At 41.9% G+C, this 17,579-nt stretch overlaps 1 protein-coding gene across 1 annotated transcript in view; it reads left to right on the top strand.

The window, feature by feature from the left end:
- The window catches only part of COL24A1 (collagen type XXIV alpha 1 chain), a 163,094-nt gene that overhangs the window by 44,327 nt on the left and 101,188 nt on the right, over positions 1–17,579 (top strand). The window contains exons 10-14 of the mRNA XM_081193937.1: positions 3,292–3,336; positions 5,228–5,281; positions 6,496–6,540; positions 10,434–10,487; positions 14,234–14,278. Of these exons, the coding sequence (XP_081050063.1) occupies positions 3,292–3,336; positions 5,228–5,281; positions 6,496–6,540; positions 10,434–10,487; positions 14,234–14,278 (243 nt within the window). The remainder of the gene's footprint in view (positions 1–3,291; positions 3,337–5,227; positions 5,282–6,495; positions 6,541–10,433; positions 10,488–14,233; positions 14,279–17,579) is intronic.

Raw genomic sequence — 17,579 nt, 5'->3', positions numbered from 1 at the left:
TTACGCATCTAGAAGTTTTGTGTTCTGGTAAAGTTTATTGATATAAATTAGGCTGGTCACTCTGTTTTTTGTTTTAATCTTTTGGTTTGTCCTATGCAACATTTGTCTTAAAACCTCTATGAATAAAGAGATACGTAGATGATAGGTTTTGATATATTTCCCCCATTGGAGCAACAACCATGTTAATATGTGTTTCCTGCTCTCCTTTTCTTTTGTTTACAGCTCTTTCTTGTGTTCCTTTTATATTTTTTGTTTCTGTGTTATTCTGATACACACCTGCCTTCCATCAGAAATGTTAGAAACCAAATAACCAGCCCAGTAGACACTCTGAAGTTACAAAAACTCCTTCTCCCCCACTTTCCCCAACATCTGTCTTGATTCTTGTGGAGGAATAATTATGTGATAAGCCACTTTAGGACAGTAAGAAGCACCTGCTGGTTTTCAACCCCAGTTCTGATGGGAGTATATTTATCAGCACCAGAGTCTATCCAGAATCTGAATCTGGGAGTATGATATTAACAGCTGCCACTAGCGTAGTTTTATTTATATAAAAGCAAAGAGGCAAAACTTGAGTCAGATTCTCAATTCTGGCCAAGCTGAAAGCCTGAAACAAGCATGAACCAAAAACTTTTTTGTTAGGTTCTGTGCCACCCCTGTCAACTTCTTCCCCCAGGCTCTGTGGTTTTAATTCCAAGAAAGCATAAAAGCCTATTTTTAAACTGTAAGGGAGTCTTGGTTCTCACTGACTGAATCTTCTCTCAAAAAGGAGTTTCATGAGTAAAAGAGAGCAAAAGACATTACATGGCAAGAACATCTGGCAAAATAACGGCTTACTTCTTTAAGCTGGCCTGTTGCGCTGCCGACTTAAAATTGGCTCCAGGCCTTCTTTGGCAAATCCAGTTATTGTGTGTACACTGAAGGTGTACCAAATATGTAACATGTGCAGAAAATAAGTGCCCTGTGGATAACATACCCTAATCCTTAAGCACATCTGAGAATACTGACGTCCAAGGCCATGAACACCCTTTGTAAAACACGAGATTAAGGCATCGACAGTGTCGGTGTTCCCTGTGGGAAACATCAGTTGTGTTTGTCATGTGAAGTGCCCAGATTGGAGAAAATAAGCAAAGTAGTTACAGCATACAGTTATGTTATCTGTCTTCAGTTCAAGCCATGGTCCAAAATATCCAAGATGGATGCTTCTGCATTACATTTTCCACAACTCTTTGCTTGGGGCCAGTTCCTATAAAAGACAAACAGGTCCTGCCGATTCTTAAAACCTAAACCACCTCAGCAACCAGATCAGTCCTCCACACGCCGCTGCTATTGGCCAGCTGAAATCCAGTGACTTGTTATCAGGTGTTAGAGCCAGCTAACCATGCCTCCTCCATGTTGTTAACATCTTAATTACATGTGTCAACAGGAAGAACCAGGATCGGGGCTGTACTTTTCAGAAGCACAGCCATTAACTGCAAAGGAATCTGAATTAAATGAATAATATGACAGAGCATATCAGTTGCAGCTGTCTTTGCAGGCTCATGGGGTGTGTGCAGGAAATAGATCTGGATCCACTTGTAGATCTCTGGGTAGTTTTCAATGAATCCACAAGGCTCTCTGACTTCCAATAAGAAAAAGGCTTTCCTTGCCACAAAAATAATAATGAATAAGAGACTGCTGAGATGAAGAAAGCTTTGGGGGATGGTGTGGTTCAGGACTGGGTTTTTGTGTGAACTTTGTTCTGGTATCGTAAACAAATTCCTAGGCTGAGGGTATAAAAGTTAAAGGGACCCCTGACCATTAGGTCCAGTCGTGGCCGACTCTGGGGTTGCGGCGCTCATCTCGCTTTACTGGCCGAGGGAGCCGGCGTACAGCTTTCGGGTCATGTGGCCAGCATGACTAAGCCGCTTCTGGTGAATCAGAGTAGCGCACAAAAACGCTGTTTGCCTTCCCACCGGAGCGGTACCTATTTATCTACTTGCACTTTGACATGCTTTTGAACTGCTAGTTTGGCAGGAGCAGGGACCGAGCAACGGGAGCTCACCATCGCGGGGATTCAAACCGCCAACCTTCTGATTGGCAAGTCCTAGGCTCTGTGGTTTAACCCACAGCGCCACCCGCGCCCCACCAGTCTGACGGTATGCTCAACTGCTAAATGCGCCCACCCTCTTGAGTCGCTACTTTGCTCCTGGTTTCTTTTGGTGAATCTCAGAATTCGATCAGAAAACAAAAGTTCACCCAACGAGCTTGAATTCTGTCCACCTAAGAAGGTGGTATGTACTTTTTCAAGTGCTGGTCATTCAGGTCAAGGAGGTTAAATATTAATCACCATGAATAGCACAGACTGAGGTCCCTCACAGTGGTCCTCGGAGTTTAGGAGAGAGGCACAAAGTGGCTCGCCAACAAGATATGAAGAGTTAATGGTTGGTGATGGTTGGTATACTCACAGTTGGGCTACTGCCAAAAGTTAGCAGTAGGGAACAAAGGGTTATAAATATGGAACAAGTCAAGAACTGAAGAGCCTGCTGAGAACCAGCCCTGGAACAACAAGAAAAAATACTACTTCAAATGCACTGTACTTTCCCTTCAATATTTGTGTTGGTTTCTTAATTGTTTTTAACCACTGGAACTTTCATAAGCTCGTTAATATGTTAAACGACTCTTTCCATTAAGTCAGTACATACAGAGAGAGAACCAACTAAAACATCCATCGTCATAGACACAGGATTTCCTTAATACACTTAATATCAGGAACAAAGTTGAATTCCAATGTACACATACAAAGGGGTCAGTTTTATCCCTTAATTTTGGCTTTTGCAGTGATTCTGTGTCTGCTAATTGGTTTCTAATAACTCACAGTCATGAATAGGGGTTATAGCAACAGGATAATAGCCTGCCAGCTCTTCCCAACTATCAAGCACTTTGAATGACTGGAATCAGCATGTTGTTCTGGGAAATGTCTGGAATTGCATCCGATCTTAAAAGTGTATTAAAAAATGGTTGTGAAGTCATAGTAAGCCAAGTCTCTAATTGAAAGGGGGTGAGGTGCAATCCCTGCAAATAATTAACTGAAAGAAAAAGAAAGAAAGTTGCACCCATACCAAGGGAACTATATGTTGTTGTTTTAAAAAAAACCCTTTGCAAATTTGATCACATATAGAGAGTTCTGACTTACACAGTCATAATTTTTGAAAAAGCATTTTGCCAGTTTTGCAAATGAATAGCTATGGCATTTTAAAATATAGTATCTCTGTGTATTAAAAATGAAGTAAAAGGCATTTCTTCTTGTGCTAGGGTTTAGCAGGACCAGAAGGTAACCCAGGCCCTAAAGGTGTAAGAGTAAGTAAGCATTTTTAAAGGATTATGACATGCATGACTTTATTTTATTTTTTGCCCATTCACAATGTAGCATGGAACTGCAGATACTTCATCCAGATTTACTATTTTTTCCGCTTACGGGGTCACTCTGTGAGTTATTCACAAACTGCGTTTCATTGACGTTCATGGAAGGGTTTGTTTCATTGTGCTCACAGTCTACAGTCTATCCATGCAAGTGCTCCATCTTTGATTGGAATACAAAGAGAAAGAGACAGACCCTGGAGGGAAATAGCATTGTGTGGATGTGCATGTATGGATGCTGGGCATTTTGTGCCTGAAACAATAGATTTTGTGTTGTTAAGAAGACAGGATGGAAGAATAAAACAGACTTTCCCCACAGTTATCAGGTTTGCAAAACTAAAGGTGTGTTTGGACGATACTTTCCTGATTCCTCCTTGAACGCAGTAAGGTTGTGAGGAGGTCTTGGGCTTGTGTGCTTCCACCCAGTCCCTCTGTAACTGACCCAGAAGAATGTGAAATCTCCTTTGACCTTGGGTATTAAACTTGCTAAGCAGAAAAGGTCTAAAAGAGTTACATGTGTGCCATCGAAAAGCAAAGCAATCCATTGTTCTATTTAGAATAGCAATTTTAGCAGAAAGGTGTAACAGTGTGGGGACATGATCAGCGTTCAGTCTCTTACCATAAGGCAATGGTGGCTAATCTGTGTCCCTCAAGCATTGCTGAACCACAACTCCCATTGGGCCCAGCCAGCATGGCTGGTGATGAGGGATGATGGGAGCTGTAGTTCAGTATCTTAAGGGCCATGGGTTAGCTACGCCTGCCGCTTGATCTAGGAACTAGTTTGCTCATTTCTTTTACATGGAAGAGGTTACTTCAGATTCTAACGAGTCACTACTGAACTAGTTGAACAGCTAGTCAAGCCAGGACAACAAGCTCTGTAAAGTTAAAGGACTTAAGTGCTGTTTTACACTAAATTTAAGTCAGTGGCCCAACTTACTCAGCATTATCCATCCTGTATTTTGGGTTCCCAGCATCGTTTTCTGGTGTGCATGAAGTTTATTTTTAACTGGAGATGCTGGGAATAGAACGTGGGATCCTTCTACCACTAAGTCTATTCATTTTAATTGCCGATTAGTGGAATATTTTGTGGCAACATCTGAGAAATACGACTCTTTTTCTCAATAAACATTTGCTTGTCACCTTGGTTACTACTGCACAGATTTTGTTTTCCTTTGTGGGTTTTCTTTGTGTGTGTATGTATCATGTGCACAATTGAGAACAGTTGTCTTTAGTTAGAGTTTTCTGTATTTTGACACTATAAGTATAGACTACTTGGACATACAGATTCAGTTCCTGTTCTGATGCCCTGTTTGAAAAATGCATCAGAATTGATACAATTGGCTGTTAAATCGGTGGGGGAAATTTGGTTAGCTTTAAAAGACAATAGGCTGATTGGAAAAAAATAGTTTGGAAGAACAATTCACAAAGTTAAAATTATGCAATTAAAGCTAGGTGTTTCTTCAATATTTGAATTAAAATAACTTTATTCGATCATTCAGCCTTGGAAATAAGTATACAAAAGTTACTAGCCAATGACAGATTTTAAGATCAATCTCTCCTCATATTAATCACTCAGTTGTGTCTTAATTTTCTTTTTTAAACAACCCCAGTTCTTGAATCTTTCTTGCCATGGGCAACCAGACAAGTGACTGTTTATTCTTTTGATCAGTTCATTTAATTGCAACAATAGGGTTTTCTCTGCAACATGTTTTCCTCCTTAGTTAAATTGCATGTAGCATTTGGTGCTGGTCATCTATGAGCGTAGCAAATCGTAAGTGACTTTGTGCTGGAAAAACAATTTCTGACCTGCTTATTTCTTTTGTTTATAAAGGGTTTCATTGGGCCCCCTGGTGTGGCAGGACTGCCTGGACCCGAGGGAGAAAGAGTAGGTTTTATGGAATTTTTGCGCATTTATGATAAGAAAGTGCTATGAAATCTAAATGTGACATGCATTTTATAGGACTCTGCCTCACATACGCCAAACAGAGGGCCAAACTAGACATGGCATTAAATGGGTCATTTCTCTTAATGTGCACATTTCATAAATTGTAAACAGCTGCTGCAAGGGAACTCAGTTCTCCAGGAAGTGTAATTTGTCATGTCCTCTCCTTCCTTAATTTAACAGCAACAACAACAACAAAATCAATGTGTTTATTCTTATGGCTTTTGGGGTCTATTCTAACGCTATTGACCGAAACAACTGAGAAATGAATGTGAGGTGCTTTGGTTCAAGTAATCCCTTTGGATGCTGTTTAAATTTATTACTGCCTGCACACTGCCCACGCTTGTGCCCCAGAAAGGTCACTTCAGTGCTGCTAATGCAGCAAAAACAGTAACACAGGAGGCAGTACTTATGAGTTACCAGTCTCTGTAACCATAGTGGGTGCTGTGATTCTCCAGCAGTTTGACTCCACCTCTGGAGGCGAACTCCATCGTCTTTCGGGACAGACAGATGCCAACATGTCTACATATACTTAGATATCTGGTCTTTCATTGTCCCTTGAGCACAGAGGCAGTACTTTGTCTATTTTTACAATAGACAAATTACTCAATTTCTTTTTGACGTCAATACAAATAGAGTCAATTAGGAGCCAATAATACCCACAGGTGTATATCTCCACCCCTACGCCACCCCACCCCCAAAAGATAGATATCATTTTGTGCACAGTTTACTAATTTGGCTTTTGGATCAGTATTTGCCAGCAGCCTCATGGTCTAAATCTGTGTGGAGTCATTCTTTCAGTGGGTCAGGACCTATGCTTTGAAACTGCTTGCCTATTAACATTAGGTAGGCCCCTTTTAATATTTAGATGTCTACTAAAAAAACTTTATTTCAGCAGGACGTATAGTTTAGTTACTCATACTTGTTTTTAAATTTTGCTAATTTTAGCTGCATATTATTGAAAATTATTATGCTGTTTCATATATGCCACTTAGATTTTGTTAAAAAATAAATAAGCAGGCTATAAACATGGAATTAATTGATTTATTAATTAAAGATTGTAAACAAATAACAAGAACAGTAATAGAAACAAACTGCATTATCAAGAGCCTGCAACTTTAATTCAAGGATTCTATTCTGTGACTTTTTTGTTTCAGGGCATCCCTGGTTTACCTGGAAAAAGAGGTCCTAAAGGGAGACAGGTAAAGTGCCTCAATGTTTCATTAATTAATTCATTCAGTCTTTATTGGCATAACGGGCCAATGTATTATTCACTTAGTTTGCTGCTTATTTAGTTTGATTGGTTGTTCCCTGTTATATTCTGAGGCTATTTTCCTCAGCTTATTATTATTTTTTTAGTTTTGTCCTGGAGGAAAGATTTCTTATTAAAAGGATGTTCTGTACAAAGGCCTGAAAAAGAAAAGCGGGGGGGGGGGGGGAGTAGAGGACCATATCAAAGAGCAGAAGGGTGCAGACAGCATGGAAGGGACCTCAGTAGGATTTTGAAAAGAGCAAATAAAGTTTAACCTCCCCACTTTAGTTGTAAAACCTTGCTTTGAGAACAACTTAGCTTTATCAGAGTAGAGCTTCTTGCCGTCTCATAGACCTATGCAGTGAGAGACAGCACGAGAGGTAGCACTCTGTGAAAGAATAAGTAGGGGTGCTCCTAAAGAAAGATTTGGCATTTGAAATGCATCAGGCTAATTTAAATGATGGGGAGAGCCATTCCCATGCACCTTTCTCCATGTGTGAATTAGGCAAAGGTAAAGGGACCCCTGACCATTAGGTCCAGTCATGGCCGACTCTGGGGTTGCGACGCTCATCTCGCTTTATTGGCCAAGGGAGCCGGCGTACAGCTTCCGGGTCATGTGGCCAGCATGACTAAGCCGCTTCTGGTGAACCAGAGCAGCGCACGGAAATGCCGTTTACCTTCCTGCCAGAGCGGCACCTATTTATCTACTTGCACTTTGAGGTGCTTTCAAACTGCTAGTTTGGCAGGAGCAGGGACAGAGCAACGGGAGCTCACCCCGTCGTGGGGATTCAAACAGTCAACCTTCTGATTGGCAAGTCCTAGGCCATCTGTGTCCCTCTATGTGTGAATTACACTCCTTGAAATCCAAAAAGCAGCTGTAGTAGTTTTGTGGTGCCTGGCTTGCCCACCTGGGCCGTAATAGCTCCTGAGATACGGTAGATCTGATTTCCACTCCTCGCCATTATACAGGTTGATGTACTGCTTTCAAAATGGTCTTGGCTCCATCTTGGTTACTCTTTTGCTACCGTTTCATAGGCAGTAGCATTAGAACATCAGACTTTAGGAGAGAGAAAAGGGATTCTGCTAAGAGAGCAGTTGTGATTAGTACTTCAAATATTCTTGGCATACGTGAAGTGGAACAAAATATTAAACTGGTTAGCTTTATTATTAAGAAAATTATAGGGTCTGGGCTACAAGCATTTTTAATATTCTGAATGTATAGTATGTTTAAATAAGAAACACTCTGTTATTCAAAACATATGTATCAAGTTTCTTTTCCACATTATGTATATTATATGAAAACTGGCATGTTTTACTGTATTTGAAAGTTATTGCCAATCGTATTATATTTGATACACAGAATTTTTGCAAACCTTTTATTTGGTCGGGAGAATAAATTATATGAGGGCTTTCTTATATATGAAATTATTCTATACAACTAGAAGTCAATCTGATGTAGGACACTTCATAAATTGAATTTACAGTTTTCCAGTTCAACTCACTGTAGCTGCAAGAACAATCAATCATAGTTCCTAGTAAAATATTAATAGACTTCCTCCTAGGGATGTTCTACAGAAGCCCAGCAACTGGTACTATTTAATGCTAAAGAACTGTGTACCACCTGAATTGTTACAGGGATGTTTAAAATGTAATGGGAGATAACACTTTTAAAAAAGACAAATCCTGACAGTGGCTTATGGGAGATTTAGGCTGGCATCTGAAGAGTTATTTTTGTATCTCCAAAAGTTTTTGGACTGTTATTGTAATAATTTTTTAGCAGAGGACTGTCTCTTTGCTGCCATGCCTTATCAGATACTGCTTTTGAAAGCAGCCTCAGGTGTCAAAAGAGAATGGCTATAGTAGAGTATCGTTCAAGGAACACAACTTGAAAGCACCCCTGGGAACGCAGAGCTAGCAATGTAATTCTTTGGATCCTGATTTTTAGGACTTCTCAGTTTTCTGAACAGTGTTGGATTTAAAACAACACCGACCGATATTTGAGAATTAAAGAATTGCCTTGCTGTAGCAGTTCATAGCAGTATGAATAGAATCATGCTCTGTTCTGTTCTGTTCTTAGCTTTGTTTTGTCTTGCTTTTTTATATATAATGCTGACTTGTTTTAAATTGGCATGGCGTGGAGTTGCTGATTGCTGTCATGGTAAAAGTTGATTCCCAGGGGGTCATTAACACAATAAGGATACAGATATTTATCTAGAGAAACACTCAAAAAGGAGTTCCTACTTCACCACTTGCTTCCAGTAGCAAATGCTGTGGTTTGGCTGTCACCTGACCTCTAGTTGGTTGTGTCACTACTGGTTACCAGGAGGTAGAGGGGAAGGGGTGAGGCAGTGGTGAGGTCAGTGTGGCACAAACAGATATAATATGCATGGGTTGCATATTGGGTTGTTGCATGTGTGTGGGTTGTTTGATTACTCTTGAAGACTATACACTTGAGGAGGATTCATGCAACCCCCTCAATGCGCCGAAATAAGGTTTGTGCATTCAAGTTACATCAGAAGGAGAACCACTCATGTAGTGCTCCTCCACATGAGGAGGAACCCCATTCCAATTTTGAACATGTGGATGTGGGGGCACTGGCGGAGGAAGAGGGGTGCAGGGGGAGCGCACCGCCCCCGGCAGCATGATCCTGGTGGGGTGCCATCGTGACTGCCCCCCCGCCCACGCTGGGTGCCACGCCCTTGTGGGCGGTGCACCACACCCCCAGGACACGCGCCATGCCTCTGCGGGCGGTGCGCCATGCCCCCAGAATGCGTATCACACCCCTGCAGGTGGCACACCACACCCCCAGGAATCGTGCCAGCCCCGTCCCCACCTGCTCTCCACCCCCCCCCCCAGTGCCGGAGCATGAAGCTCCACCACTGTGAGGCAGAAAATGTGGTAGCAGTCCATGCAAGTCATCACTGGAAGCTGCCAGCCTGATGGTGTTGACTCAGTGTGCAGCAGCTGTGAAAAAAGATTAATTCGACATTGGGGGTCGTTAGGAAAAGCTTTTTTGTGGGGGGAAATGCCTATATCATAATGCTGTTGTTCAAATCTGTGGTGCAACCCTACTTGCGTATAGTTCTGGTTTTCCTCACCTCAAAAATGATACGGCAGAGCTGAAAAAAGTTTGTCAAAGGGCAACCCAAACGATCAAACAGTTGTAGAACTCCCCTGTGAGGAAAGGTGGCAACGTTTAGGGGTTTAAAGTCTAGAAAAATGGTGAGCATGAGGGAGCAGAGGGATATAAAATTATGCTTCATGTGGAAGGAGTGGCTAGGGAGAAACTTCTCTGTCTTGAAATGCTAACATCAAGCTGAATGTTGAAAGGTTCAAGCCATATGGCAGAAAGTACTTATTCACATAGTGCATAGTTAAAACTATGGAATTTACTCTCACAAAAAGTGGTGGTAGCCACAAATCTGTACAGCTTTAGAAGAGTGTTAGCCAAACTCATGGGGGATAAGGCAGTCAGAGGCGTCGTAGGCTGCATGCTTCTGAATAGCAGTGGCTGGAAACCACAGGAGAGGAGAGTCCTGTTGCCTTCAGGTCTTGCTCGCAGGTCTACCACAGGCATCTGATTGGCTACTGTGAGAACAGGATTAGACAAGATGGCCTGATATGCTGGGGCTCTTACGTTCTTTATGTGGGAATCAGGCTGTTAGAGCTGGAAAGCCGATAAGAGACTAAATTAGTAAATCAATGAATAACCCCCAAACACTATTTGGTTTGAAGATTCCTAAGAGCAAGTCCCCCCCCCCAGCTTACTCTCAACATATAATGTTAAATATGCACTCATATATGCTGTGACTCCTAACAAACTATTGGTGATGTTTTAACCAGGGATTACCAGGTGATATTGGAAATAGAGGCCCCCCTGGTCCTGATGGAAGTCCTGTAAGTATGATGTCATGCGACAGAAAACAGTAATGGAATTTTCGAGGTTATTCAGTCTCTGACAACCTGTAAGAGGCATTGCTCCAGGATTATAACATATTCCTATCTATAAGAGGTTCCATTTACCTAATATGAGGTTAACCTCTCTCAGTATCTGGGTTGGAGAGATTGAGCATCCTAGGTCCCTATGTTTTCAGAGTGACATTTTAAGGTCAAGCTAAATGCCAAGTTGAATGCATGATTGTGTTTGTGTATCTTTAACCTAATAACAGCCTTGGAGCAATTGGCCTGCAATATGGGAGGAGAAAGGGAACTTCACCTCACTCCTCATGCCATTCTTATTCTTTTTTTTCCTTTTTTTTTTTTGCTATGTGCCTTGTGACAGGGACACGGGTGAGCTACTGGGGATGCAAATAGCAGAATCCCCCCCCCCAATTCCAGGGACATTGTTCAGGAATGGTCCAGAAGGCCCAAGGTGTTTTGTTTTGTGCCCCACATCTCATGTCTTTCCCCCTGCTCAATAACAACAACAACTTTGCATACATGCACACTGCAAAGAGCAGTGCTAGTGTGATCCCAGCCACCCATCATCTTAATTTACCCACAGGCACTTATTTCCGCTTTAATATGTACGTGAGCAGCAGTTCTTAGGGGTTCAGAAATTACTAGGAAGGTCCAATTCACATACAGTGTACCAGGCTCAGAAAATCCTGCTAGCATTGCATAGCTCGGAGATAGCCCTGGTAGCCAGAGTTCATCCTAAATTTCCACATATATACTAATTTGTGTCATGAGTCTGTGTGCAGAGTATTTTAAACATCTGAAAGCTACACAACTGCTGAAGGTGAACGGCAGTGTTTTTCTTCAGGAGAAGAATATTATGTGGATGTATTCGTCCCTTTTCTCTTATGTTGCAGTCCCAGTCCAAATCAGGGCCTCCCATGACTGTTGCATTAATAATAATAATAATAATAATAATAATAATAATAATAATAATAATAATAATACAGATAGACAGATTAGGTCAAACATTTTACTTCTTAGGGATGTCATCAGAAAGAAGGCAAGTGATTCCTTGGTTGTATTCATGATAGACCCTTATAACAGTAGCTGCTGTTGTGGAGCTGTGGACCCACGCTCCTGTTCGTGGCATCATTGCAGAGCCAATCCGCCATTCCTGCCACTGCCTGACCTCAGTGTTGCCCCACTTCGGTCCCACCCAGGGAAGGTGCAGCAGTGCTGATATTGGGAGGGCATCTCTGTCACTCAGCTCCACCAAACCAGCCACTGCAGCTCTGTAGCAGCTGAACACTTGAACTAGGACTTATGAAGAATGTCGTCCTGGATGGCTAGGAATTCACAGCAATCTGAGTTTGTAGTCTGGGATGCTGCAAGCGCTGGACACCGTCAGAGCATTTTATGGGGGCTTCTTAATAATTGCTTATATCAGAATTAGTTTGTCGTGGGGTTCGTTTTGATAAGTAAAGAAAATACCTTGGACCTTTGGCCCTGTAAGAAGCCTGAGCTAACTGCTAGCAGCTGCTTCTTTATAAATGCTCAGATAAAATATTTTGCAAATGCTGCTGCAGAATAAACAGTTTAATTATAGAATCAAACTTGGCAGAACCTGGATTCCAAGAAAGAGAGAGAGACACACAAAAACTATTCAGTGCAACTGAGAACATTTATATAGAAGAAGAAGAAGAAGAAGAAGAAGAAGAAGAAGAAAAGTCAATAAATCCGTTTGCAAAGGAGTTCCTTCTAATTGTCTGTGACAGCTGCTGCTATCGAACAACCAGTCCAGCCTGCCCCGCAGGGTTGGTTCAGGCAAGCCGCCAAACCTGCAGCTGCTGCGGTGGGGAGGGTTGCAGATGCTATTGCACCTACTGTAGGAAAAATGTGGGATGGCTCAGAAGCTAATGCAGGCTTCCTCCAAACTCTGACATTAGAACTTGAGCAGCTGGTAATGAAGAGAAACCTATGTTTAAAACATACCTAGATGTCATACGTATAACCAGCACTTTGGATAAGACACAGATAAAGGCAACTACAGGTCTCTCCTTGTACAGTGGTACCTCGGGTTACAGACGCTTCAGGTTACAGACTCCGCTAACCCAGAAATAGTGCCTCAGGTTAAGAACTTTGCTTCAGGATGTGAACAGAAATCGTGCTCTGGCAGCGCGGCGGCAGCAGGAGGCCCCATTAGCGAAAGTGGTGCTTCAGGTTAAGAACAGTTTCAGGTTAAGAATGGACCTCCGGAACGAATTAAGTACTTAACCCAAGGTACCACTGTACCATTTGCAAATGTGCCCACAGGCCCCAAACATTGGCAACCCTTGCCATATGCTCTCCTCTGCCCCACGTGTTCTGCTATAATAGAGCAAATGCTTGTCTAAAGAATAGTTTTAGGTATAGTTGCATTTCTACATCACCATTTTAAAAATAGGAACTGGAAAGAGGGTATACCGACTCCATGATACAGATTTGGCCACCTGAGTAGTTGTTTAAAGTGCCAATGAATGGAGGAAACAAACAAAACAAAACAAAAACCCTCTCTGTGGTTCTTTGTGGCTTAATAGCACGTGAGACTGCAAATCAAGAAGTCCCTGGTTCAAATCACGCTTCAACTTTTGATGTCACTTAATCCTTTTGGATCTTATTAAGTCCCCCTCTAAAACACGCCCCCACGTCAATCATCTGCCATATGGGAATAATACTATTGTTTTTTCCTGCAGGGTGGTGGAAGGGTGTGTGTGGAATGCTTTGAACACTTACAGTGAATGTGAACTATCATCATTATTTGAAAAATAATGTTGATTGTGAGGTAGAAATTATTGTAACTGTGCAGCAGAATTGTCAGCCCCCCTACAGGTAAACCTCTACCACCATCACAGATCCTTGAGTGCAGCAGTGTGGTCTGCATGACAATAAATAAATAAAAATATATATTTCACACATTGAGGGGTGTTGCAATCAACAGCGAATCCTCAGAGCTGCAAAATGGAAATGTGTGAATCAATAACCTCGATTCCGTTGCATGCTGAACAGATAAAGCAGCATATAAATGGAAAGACTGAGCAAAGCACCTTTTTGCGCAGAGTGTGGAATTTGCTGCCACAAAAATCACATGCCCAGATGCATGAAAGGTGGGGTGTCAGAGCAAGAAATGGCACGGAGACAAGGCCACAATTTTTATTTTGGGTTACAGCAACCTGGGTACAAGGCAGGTCCCATTCATGCAGCTCACTTGTAGTCCAAGGCCCTTGCCCATGTGCTGGGGTCTGTCCACAGGGTGTTGGCCTGAACTTACAAGCCTGCTTACAAGCATGGACCAGTCCCAGTGGGCTCCTTAGGAAACCTATGAGCATTGCCAAGCAGCAGCCCCCCGAAGTTGGGTCGGCTGTTAGAAGGCAGACTCTCTTAATCCCTTATTATGGGAGATCCCCATTGGGGGGCTGGGAGCCAACCCTCTGCTTTGCATGGTAATTACACAGATTCATGGAGAATCAGCTGCTTGTGATCATGAGTGCTCTCTGTCACCTGCAGGAACAGAGGCAACATGCCTCTGGATGTTGTGAGCATCTTGTAGCCATCTGGCCACAGTTCTGATCCAACGGGGCTCTTACATTCTTTTTCCCTATGCCGAACTCATATCCTGCAACCTGTGCCCTGTATTTGTCACCATCTGAACTTTTGCTTGGAAACATGCAATTCTAATTGTTTTACGCCCATTTTCCCCCCCAAAGGGAATTGTTGGTGGTGTTGGTCCTCCTGGATTTCCTGGACTTCGAGTGAGTAGATATGCTTCATCCCATAGACCTTTTTTCAAAAGTTCAATTAATTACTCATGGGTGCTGTGCCATGCATTCACAGAAGTTTCTGCTAAATATTGAGGGGATTTTAGGGATAGTGATTTGCACAAACCTTCTGTAGTTCACTAATGTACATGCAATTTGTACATGGCTGCCCTGATCTGTGCTCATTTTAACTTTGTGGTGATCTTAGGACTGTTGTGATTGAATTGTGGCAACCTGTGCTGTAACACCAGGGTGTTAGTGCTTCCTGCTGAAACCGTACACAATGGCAGATTTGGCTGAATGGGAGCTGGGGCAAGATGGAAATGGAACAGAAAGCAAAAGGTTGTGGGGTGGGGGAGGTTTGCAGCCAGGATGAATGAACTTGAAATAAAGAGCAAAGTAGGTCATGCTGCAACACAAACTATGCATGTTTATTAGAGAAGCTTTATTTATTTTTTAATTCCGGGGGAAAAGTGCTTAAATGGGTTGGAATAGAGAAAACATGGCTTGGAGATATATGCCCATATGCTATTTACTGAATAGGAAGACGTGAGCTGCAGTCTTTTAGCATGTAACTGAAAACATGAACCACCTACACAGATGCATGGCAACGCTAATTTTCTCCAGAGGAAACATGCATCAAGGAATCAGTAAGGAGGGAGGGGATTGTGTTGGCATTTTGTGGCCAACCACCCCGTCCTCCTTGCCACAACCACCCAGGCAGATGCATGATAGGAGTATCTGCTTATCAGAGTGCAAGGCTATAGCACATGTGTAGCATCTGGCAGTGCTGGTTCACTGCCAAACTTATGTGCTCTGTCTCTGGCCCCCGGACAAAATTAACTGCTCTGCCATTAGAAGCAGCTTTTAAAATTTGATTCTTGATCGCAAAAGTCTTTTTGCATCTAAATGCATTTGAGAAAGACAGTGGAAAGCTCCACTGCATGTTTAGTTATGTGAAAAGATGCTCTCTCAGCCAGAAACTCTTTTGTGCACGAGATCCGTAGCCATTTCCCATCAGTGGCAAGAGTAGCTGCACATTTGTTGCAAATTTGTTCATGTATGCTGTTTGGTCATCCATCCTGAAACATACGCGGCGGCACAAAAATGATAGGATGTTGATTCAAGTATATTGTTTACGTTTGAGTTCATAAAGCCTGCTCAGACTTTTGACAAAGCTCCTTACAAATTAAAAGTAGTCTCTTTTCTTACTTTCTAAGTAGCAAAATGAGTTCTTATGCACAGCCACGCTTGTATTCTTTAGTCATCATGTTACATGATCTGCCTTTCAGTGCCATAATTTTGATTCTTCACAGCATTCTTTTATTTTGCTTCCTAAAACAGATTTTTTAAAATGTGTTTTTCTTGGATGTTGCTAAGGAGCAAGTAGCACAAGTATTTCTCCCCTTCAGTGGAAACATATTCCCATTCTGTGCTTGTAGAAAGCCTTCGTTTCCATCCAAGCTCACATGTGAGTCTACTCTAGATCAACACACCGGGCCCAAGTTATTTTCTCTTTCTTATAGCTGGAATAGTTTCAGCTGGCTTTCAAGTCGGCGCAGGACTTTGCCATATGGATATTTCCATAACATCAACATTGGCTTGGCTGTTTCTAGACAAAAGTACATTTAGCCATTGCCAGATCAAGGCTTCCAGGCTATGGCTGAGATCCTAAGCACACTTGCTTGGAAGCAAGTCCCAGTGAAATCAGTGATGAAATCAGTTCCAAGTTGTGGTTAAAATAAGGTCCCAATATTCTACTGTTTAAAAAAAGACCCAAACAAACTCCAGAAAAAAAACCTATAACTGGAAACGAAACCAAGGTGGACTTTGCCAGAAAATACTAAGACTAATGGTATGGTGGCTGCTTTTGATTTCTAGGAATAAATGATGTGACAGAACATGTATGCACATTTAAATGAAAGGGTCAATTACACATCAGAGCAATCTAGTCCAAATGTCTGCTTCAAAACCTGAAGTAAAAAAGGCTTTAAAAAAAAGTTATCTACACTCATTTTCAGGGGAATATTTACTTACTTTACTGTTAGTTTACTCAGTCCATTTCTATTTTGAAAAATACACAATCCACTTAAGTGGCATTCTTCCCTTTGCCTGTGCTGAGACACAACCCACTCTTAAGAGGAGTTTTGGCCCAGGTGATTACTCAGAGTTGATCTACACCCTCATAATAATCACGAGGTATGAGTTATTCAGAAGTTCCCAGGGTTCCCTATGAATGCCTTGTATTTAGAAAGCTAGCCCTCCAAAACATTCAGATCCTGAAGTGATTTATGAAATCAGATGTAGGAGAGCAAGCTGAGACTGAGACAAGACAGAAATGCTCTTGTTGGTAGGATGGTTGATGTATCATAGAGATAGAGCCTATTTTAGACAGGGTTGCAGTTCCATTGAAGAATCAGGTTCATAACCTATGAGTACCTCTGGAAAAACCGTATTTTGGCTGTGCTAGGAGAGCTTTGGTATAACATAAGCTTGTGTCCCAGCGGCCACTGCAGAAAGAGGACATCGCCTGGGTCACTCATACTTTAATTTTATCAAGGCTAGTTTGCTGTTACAAGCTGTACTTGGGGCTCTCTTTGAAGTGTCTTCAGAAATTTCAGCTAGTACATTTAAAAAAGAAAGAAAGAAACGAAATGAAAACATTCAACTGGGTTGTTGTTTTTTACCAACTTCACTAACTCCATGTCATATTTTGAGCTTAGTTCAAAGTGTTGGTCATTATTTATTTATTTTGTAATTGTTTTCACTTTCTGATACACAAAAAGCAAAAATAACAACAATAAAGAGAAACTGCCAAAGCAAGATGAGGGGAAGAAGGGAAGGCTGAGAGAAGAGAGGAGGGAGTGGTACTATTCTAAAAAGCAGCGTTATAGTTCCAGACAATTGTCCTTTATTGGCATATTATCCCAGAATGTTTTGGTTTTTTTTTAATGAGAAGAAGGCTTTTCCTTTAATACATTCAGTAAATGGATGCCAAACTTTAGAAAAGTTGTCTTTCGTTTTCGGATGCCGTACCAATAGTCTTACATGTCCCCTGTAGCTGACTTCCATTGTCTGGCCGCTATAAGCCTGGCAGCTGCGAACCAAGGGAATCAAAGTAGTTCTTTATTGGAAAACTCTGCTTCTGAATTATCAAATAAGGAAAGAAGGGCCATCACTGGGTCCAGAGATTATGTTTGGAATGTAAGATAGGCTTATTTAATAAAGCCTTGAAAGACTGAATAACAGGGCAAGGCCACTGCATATGGTTGTATGTACCCATCCCCTCCCACTC

This window comes from Podarcis bocagei (assembly GCF_964188305.1).
Source record: "Podarcis bocagei genome assembly, chromosome: 5".
Lineage (NCBI taxonomy): Eukaryota > Metazoa > Chordata > Lepidosauria > Squamata > Lacertidae > Podarcis > Podarcis bocagei.
Note: the sequence above shows the minus strand (reverse complement) of the source record. Positions and strands in the feature narration are given on the sequence as shown.